Source organism: Myotis lucifugus, unplaced genomic scaffold (genome assembly GCF_000147115.1).
Source record: "Myotis lucifugus unplaced genomic scaffold, Myoluc2.0 scaffold_110, whole genome shotgun sequence".
Classification (NCBI taxonomy): domain Eukaryota; kingdom Metazoa; phylum Chordata; class Mammalia; order Chiroptera; family Vespertilionidae; genus Myotis; species Myotis lucifugus.
The window spans coordinates 637,668-646,037 of record NW_005871158.1 but is presented as its reverse complement, the minus strand read 5'-3'; the positions used below and the strand labels follow the sequence as shown (position 1 = coordinate 646,037).

Here is an 8,370-nt window from a genome sequence, read left to right as displayed (position 1 = left end):
AAGAGAACATACAGGGTTCCTGTGTTTGAATCACTAGTGTCACAGCAAGGGCAGACTTGAGGGGAATTGATTATATATATAAATATGTGGATTATTTTGTGCAGCAGGCAGAATTTGAATAGATTCCACTGCCACACTGCCGGAGGAACCAGTGGGCCTGACTGGCGTGTACCAGCTCTTTAACAGAATGCTTTAGTAGTGAAATATTTTTCCATCTGATGTATCTACATATCAAGACATCAAAGATGATTAAATTACTCAAAAAACCAGGCTTCTAATTCTATGATTTTTAAATTTAATTACCTGTTTTAATGAAAATAAATCTAGCTTCTCTAAGGTTGCTCACCAGTACTACTTAGCTATATTGAGATTTATGGGGGGAGCCTCTGTATTTAGCTTTTAAATATTGGTAAAAATGGTAATTGATTAAATTATAAATGACGAATTCAAGCATGCCAACTATGGGAAGTTATTATCTTCACTCTCTTAAAAAAAATCCTTGCCTAAGGATAACTTTAACTGTCAGGTATATGAAATAACGTAATTTAGGATTCTCTTGGAGGGGGGGGGGGGCGAATTTAAAGAAAATAGTTTGTGTCAATGCACTTATGTGAATTTAAACTCCAGAAAAGAGTGTTTTATAGAATGAAGGGCTTGGTCAATGGAGAAGGCAGCTGGTATTAAAATAACTAGCACAGATTCCTTGGTATACACACAATGACAGAAAGAGCAAGGAACTGTACAGGTGTAAACAAGCTAACAATGACCTTGGCAAAATATCTTCATCTATTTAAAAAAACACCTAGAAGCATGCAACTTAAAATGCTTTCCCTTTCACAAGAATTAACTGAAAAACAACGACAACAAAAACAACAAAAACAAAACAAAAAACAGATGGAACCATCAGTTTCTGTTAGTAAAAAACAATAATAGGTACATTAGGTTCCAAGACAAATAAAACTTTAAAATATTAATATTGAAAAAATACAATTAAATTTTTATTAAAAAATACATACTCCTGACTTGATCTTTGTGTACATTTTGTTTTGTGTGAAAAGAAAAACTGGAAAGGCGTTAACACTACCTAATTATTTATACTGTATTTGGTAGAAGCATGTTTCAGTCAAACTTTAAACAAAAATAAGTTATTCTGTTTTCATTTGCTCCCGGACATCAGAAGGCAGAGTGTCAAACAGGGCATCTTCCACAACTAAACCAGCTCTCTTCAGAGCTCGACAGTCACCTAGTTCGGGAGGAAGGGTTTCAAAGTGATTGCCTTTAAGATCTAAGTAGGAAAGGAACAGTAAATTTCCAATTTTTGGTGAAAGTACTGATAGGCTGTTTTTCCCAATCTTCAGAGTTTTAAGTTTCTTGCAGAAGTAGAGTTCGTCTGGAAGGTTCTCCACTTTGTTACAAGTGATGGAAAAATACTGTAAACTTTGTAGAACTCCGACTTCAGGGGGGATAAAACGAATGTCATTGTAGGACAAGTCCAAGTATCGGATTTTGTTGCATAGGAAGAGGTGGGAAGGCAGCACCTCTATTTTGTTGTGACTGAAGGACAGACGCTCCAGGCTGGTGAGTTTCTTTATATGCTCTGGGATATAGGCGATGCTGTTATGCCACAGTTTTAACACTGTCAACTTCCTCAGGTGCTGGAAGCTAACGATCTCTTCTATAGATTTCAGATTATTCTCCTTGAGGTCCAATTCCTGGAGGCTGAGCAGGCTGAACACGGCGTGAGGGATGCGCTCCAGGTCACAGTGCACCAGCTCCAGCTCCGTCAGGTTGGTCATCTTCTTTAAATTGTTGAGCATCACCAGCTTGGTGCCATCGTTATGTATGCACATCTTCTGGAGATGGCTGGACACATCCACCACTGCCTGAGGGATCTTGGAAAGGTTGCTTTTGATAGAGAGGATTTTAAGGCTTTTGAGGTCCCTCAGAGACTCCAGGGCGACGTTTTTGGAAATATCGTGACTTAGAGAGCCAACCAGGTAGAGCTCTTCCAGATTCCGGAGTCCATACATCCAGGGGGGCAGCTCCCTCATGTCATCAAACTTGACGCTCAGGACCTTGAGGTTTTCCTTCAGGAAGGAGAGCGCCGCGCTGTGGATTTTGACCGAGCACTGGTGGAGAGAGAGCTCTTGGAGATTGTCTAGCTGTGCAACGGTGGCTGGTATCATCACGTTCTTAATGATCTCAAGCTTTAGCGACTGCAACTCTGTAATTTCAAAGACAGTGTCTGGAAGGCCAGAGAGCATGATGAGAGGCAATTCCAGGCGGTTGTGGGCATTCGTCTGCAGCTTCTGCCTCAGCTTGTCGGGAGTCCACTCGTTATTTAAGTTCAGCTGCTTTAATTTGTTTTCACTCACTTCAGACAGAAACACTGCAAATCGCTTGGAATACAGAGGGTCATACTGATCTATCATATGAAGCATAAAAGCAAAGTCATTTTTCACGTCTGGAATATCATCGATTCCAGTCTCCTGCCGGACATACTCAAAAGAGTATTCCTTTAGAGAGCGGTAGAACAGCCAGTATAAGGTGTAAAGGCACGTCAGCCCGTAGATGCTTACGAAGCACAGGTAGCAAAAGGAGAGTTTTGAGAACAAGTGCGCCATGGTGTGATTGCAAGAAAAGTTCTTATACCCAGTCATGTCCTGGATGTCAACATTACAGTCCACTGTAAACTGGACCTTGGAAACCAGGGCGCTGTTGTATGCAATGATGATTAGGAATTTTATAACCTTAAGTACAGTCTGGCGAACATACATAGCATATAGTATATCACCTTCTTCTACATGCAGCCTGAACTTCTTCACCTTCTCAAATAAGGCCTTCGCTTGCTCCCCTTCCTTCTTATCCAGAGCCCCTGCAGTGGATTTGTCTACCACAAACTTCTCAGGAATTGACTTTAATGACTGCGAGTTGACCAGGGTGCCTTCTGGACCAGACTGGGTGGTGTTGGACCTGCTCATGTTGTTCTTCCTGTTGTCCTTCTCTTCTGAGTCCTCCCCGGACACTTCGGATAAAGCCCGTGTGGTCCAGGGAGAGTCGAAACACTTCCCCAGGATGGAGATGAAATGTTCTATTTTGGAGCTGGAACCAGGGAACTTGAACCAAAAGTTACTGCACAGCATGAAGATCAGGGTGTGGATGAGGACGAGGTAAGGGAAGTACTTGGCATACCAGTGGAGGGCTCGCTCATAGCACATCTGGTTTATAAAGCTGTACTGCTGAAGGTCCAGATCTGTCTTCAGGCCTTTCATTTCCACAGTGACCGGGTTCGTCGAAGATGGGTTAGGTGGAGGCAGTGGGGTGGTTCCGGCAACGGCTTGAGAGACATTCAGAATGGAAGAGTGGTTCTCAGACGGCTGAACTCTTTTCGGAAGGCAAATGATCTTGTCTTGCATGACCTGAAACACAGAAATAATATTTTCAAATTATATTATTCAAAGAGCTTTCATAATGTCATTAGTGCAAAGAAAGCAGCAATAACATCCAATAAATGTCCATTTCCTTTGTCTGGAGAATACAATGTTCAATTCCTGCACAATGTTTTATTCTTAACCCGCATGTTGGAAAAATGAAAATTTATGACTTTGTTAATCACGTCTAAGTTATGACATAAAACACCGCAGTTTTGTTGACACGGAATGATTCATAACAAAATAAATCTTTAAATAACTGTCATGTATTTTTAAAATGTTGCATTTTCTCTCTCTTGCTGGGGCCTGGGAGAACCAGTCATTGGTCTGGGAAGTACATCCCTTTATCAGGCTCAATCTTGAGCTGGATGGCTCCCAAGATTTAGATTCACTTGTGTATGAGAAGTGAAAGGGTTGAAAGGAGAAAATATGGAAGAAATGCCTGTCTTTACAATTTCCTCTTCTCCTTCTAACCATACCCTGGACGACATGCACAGATGAAAGTGAATGGTTTTAATAGGATGGGAATTTCCCAAGCTTTTATAGAAACCATATCTTCAGAGAGAGGGGAAAGAATACACAGGTGTTCAAGAGTGAAACAGGTATTTTTAATCTTGCTCGCTTTTCAAAGTATTACATTGAGAACTTCTCTCCCTCAATAAATACTGCAATTTGTTGAAAAAATTTTAAGCCAGCATAAGAATGTCTAGCAGTCTCCTAAGATTGCAATTTGGGTAAGAGAGAATGTATCCTTTGAGAAGATTAGGTAGTATGAGGCAGAATACAGCTTGAATCGATCTGGAGGAGTCACCTCCAGAGAGAAACACACGGAACTGGGACTCAGTGAACAATAAGCAAACAGTTCAGAGGAGTAATAACCAAGGAATTGACAGCAATAATATGTGGAATTAATAATGCAGGGAAAGTCTCCTTGTACCTTAAAATATCAAATGACTAGAAATCCATAGTGTTCAGTAATTCTGCAACAGCAAATGTTTAGTAATTTGGCAACAGCTAAGTCCTTTATATTGACTAGAGAAGTAGAAACTGAATCCACTGCAAAGCGGACTGCTAAGGCCACAAACTGGTGACATGGGAGATACAGCCCACCAGACAGAATTACAAGGTCTGACAATGAGGTGGAGCATCCAACAGAGTAGAGTGCCTGGTACATAGGAGACCACCAGCATACATTTGCTGAGAAAGTGAATGAACCCAGAACTGACACTAGTCCTTCCAATTCAGAGTTGCCATAGGTCTGTGTGTGGACCACATCTCTTCTAGAAATGAAGATAAGGATGGTTATTATAGTAACGCAGCAGCAAGCTTATGTTGTATTTAACATGCAACTGACTTATTTTAAAAATGTCATGGGTATTAATTCTTTTAATTGTCACCTCAACCTGATGAGGCAGGCACTCCTATTATTCCCATTTCACAGATGAGGAGACCAAAACCAGAAAGGTTACGTCACTCGCTCATGTCATCTAGCCCAGCCCACCAGGACCCAGAGTCAACATTCTTATTTTATTTTACTGAATTTCTAGGATTAAACCAAAAGGATCCCAACCTGATAGTAATTTAAAAATTACCTTATATGAGTTATTCCTGTTTTGGGGGAAAAGCTTAAATTTTCCCATATCCTAAGCAGATAACAATGTAAAAAAGAGAGGTTAGAGGAAGGGGGGGGAGGGCAAGTTTCACCACAGGGTTTATAAAAGCTCTGTCCTAGAATGTAAACCAGGGGGCCAATACTTATATAAATCAAAAGAAGAATAACAAACGTAATTGCATTCAGAGGATTCAGTGGCTACAGAGGTGTGAGAACTGAACAGTGGTCTTCATAGAATATTATCACTTACCCATGCTAGAGAAAAAATGTTGAGCATGCCCATTCAGTATACCTATGTTTATTCATAAGTATATCCATAAAGTACTGTCAATCTCTATGTCAAATATTAGAAAAGCTTGGTTCTTTTCCCTTTAAGGTAAATATAAGTAAAACTTTTAATTTTTATCTAATATCTAAGTGGAGCGTCCTTCATTTATCTTGGGGTCAAGCACTATACCATGGAATCCCAGGAACAGAAAACAGTAGGAGAAAGCGTAAACAAATGCCAGACTACCTTGGAGGAATATAAAAGAGAACGAGTAAGAAAGTCAGTGTTTGTTATGTTCTGAATGTTTTCCTATTCGTGGTCTCAGAAGGACTTCAACAGTCTGTGGAGGAGGCAGAAGGCGGGGGCCTGAGACCAGCAGGGAAAAGGGATTGCTTCCCTGAGCACCTTCTCCAAGAGTGACGCCTTTGTGCTAACATGCTAATATGACATTGCCAGTGGTGTGATGAAAACCGGTGTGAAAGCAGTTAGAAGGTAAAAAGGCAGGCACCTTCCTAAGGTGCTAAATCCCTGCCAAGCAACCAGGCAGCCCCATTACTGTCCCCCTGCCCAGCCCTTTCCCAGGCTTGCTCCTAATGATGGAAGGTGATAGACCTCTGCACCGTGGTTGGGTAGGTTACAGGTTATGCACTGCACCAGGGTGCCCAGCTAAGGGGCACCTGGCTTGGCTATGGCCACACAGTAGGGGGTCCTTTTATTTCTGCCATGCTAGGGAGGCAGGTCATATTCTCCCCATTCTACAGAAGAAATCGACCAAGGTAACATACTTGCCCAAGTTCACATAGCTAGAAAATGATGAAGCAGGAATTTGAACCCATCTTTTCCACAACCTACTGTCCTTCTACCACTCCACACAGTCTCCCCAACTCACCAAGCTTCTGCTAGGATGCCTTTATAGAGAACGGCCCAGGGTAGGAGGGTAATTAATACATAGATGGTCTCCAGAAACTCCTTTCAGCCTTTGGCATCTATTTCTCTTTCAATCTTCACAAAGATATAAATTTTAAAATGTGCCTACTTAAATCCCAGAAGGGTAAAGACAGTGGCCTATTTTCCAGAAGCTGTTAAACTCTGAGAACTGAGTGCAGAGTAGAAAAAATACTAACTTGAGTCACGAAGAACAGTAACTGCTTGCGCTGCTAAGAGAACATATGCTAAGAAGACTCCAGCAGAAACACAGCTCAGAGTAGACTTCGCAAGGAAGGCGATGGCAAGCTGTCTAAACCAAAACTATGAAAAGGAACAAGGCAGTTTATGGAGCTCACCAGTAAAGAGTGTGGAGATTTAAACAGTAAAATAATTTAAAAAAGAGAGGAAGTTATCCAGTTATCCTCCATGTTTAATGGAAACTGTATTTCTGAACACTACAACTTGGAGAAGAACTGGGAGAAGGATCAGTATTTTCAAAAGTATAGTAAAGAGAAGGAAGATAAAAGAATAAGTCAGACAGGATTCTTAAAAAAAAAGAAAAAAAAAGGACCAGCTGGTGTGGCTCAGTAGTTGAGTGTCAACCCATGAACTAGGAGTTGTGCAAACTTTATTTCATACAGAATTATCTTGCATAGACAATTCAATATTAGGGCCTTTTAATAGTAATTTTCACAATTTTAAATCATGAATGTTCATAATCTTTGACTGTATGATATACCTTTGATGACTGTTATTTGATTCTCAGTCCTTTGTTAGAATCATAACACCACTACAATGGAAAAAAGTAAGATCTTAATTTAGGCAGTTTCCAGAAAAGCACTGCAATGAAAGCAAAACCCTGCAGGATAACAAGTTGAAAAAGTACCATATTTGCATGAATGAGAAACCAGAGGGCTGAAGTTAAAACAAAACAAGACAAAACAAAACAAAACAAAACCACTTAGCTTCAGTACAACAGCTTCAAATAACAAAGATAGAGCAATGTAAGGACCACGCTTAGTTATGAGCTGTCAGAGATATAAATGACATGAATGGGGTGGTGTAGGACCATGTAGAACATAAATACTGAGTAGTCCTGAGTGCGCCCTCAGGAAAAGTTGGAGGATCTGCTATAGGTCAGCTATTATGTTAGGGATACCAAGAAAGATTAGCCCTCAAGGTCAAGCACAGGAGAGAGACAACCACATCTGCAATTAGTGTGATAAGTGCTCAAATTCAGGCTAGTCTATCACAATGATCTTTATAATCAACTTCTCTAGATACAGAAAAAACAACAACACCGCATTGATGTTATTTTTGAGATTAGACTACATTTATAAATTAATTTATGAATAACATCTTTATGGTGTTGATTATTCCTCTCCATGGTGTGGGTTTCCATTTGTTCACATCTAATTTTGTGTTTTTCGGGAGTGTTTTATTACTTTCCTCACATAGATTTTGGATATTTATTAAGTTATGCTTAAATATTTTTTGCTATCATAAATCTATTTTTCTTAAAAAACACTTACTTTTAACAAAAGGGAGAGTCCTCCCTTCACCTTTCCACACCCCCAAGCTGATTCTTAGTAAACCCTGATGAGTCTGTTGCATGCTCTTCCAGATCTACACCTGTGCATTCACATCTGTCTGATATATAAACACATGGGACCTCACTATGTGTATTGTTCCTGCACCTGGAGTTTTCCATTCTCACAGCATGTCTTGGAGACCTTAACACATTGGCACACAGGGATTTAATTCATTCTAAGGAACACAGAATCACAGCGAGGAGGCACTATGTAATTTATTAATCACATTCCCATGATGATGTGCATTTAGGCAACTTTTCTACTGAAAGAAGTACCAGTCTCAAAAAATTACATGCTGTCTGATTTTACATGACATTCTATAAAGTAGAACCGAAACCAGATCAGCGGCTGCCAGAGGTTCACTGCAAAGGCTCAGCACCAGGGAATTCCTTGTGGTGTTGAGATTCTTTTGTAGCATTTTTGTGGTGGTGTACATGTTTTAAAACTCAAATATATATCTTGATTTGATAAAGAGTGCATTCTTATTTATTTTTTGTTAATCCTTACCTGAGGATATTTTTTCCCATTGATTTTTAGAGA

General features: G+C 40.1%; 1 protein-coding gene across 3 annotated transcripts in view; it reads right to left on the bottom strand.

Annotated features, from left to right (window-relative positions):
• Positions 1 to 970: 970 nt before the first annotated feature.
• Positions 971 to 8,370, bottom strand: part of LRRC8C (leucine rich repeat containing 8 VRAC subunit C) — a 49,876-nt gene continuing 42,476 nt past the window's right edge. For all 3 annotated transcript variants that reach the window (XM_006093159.3, XM_023757669.1, XM_014459574.2), the window contains one exon: positions 971 to 3,419. In XM_006093159.3, the coding sequence (XP_006093221.1) occupies positions 1,146 to 3,419 (2,274 nt within the window). In that variant the 3' untranslated portion in view covers positions 971 to 1,145. The remainder of the gene's footprint in view (positions 3,420 to 8,370) is intronic.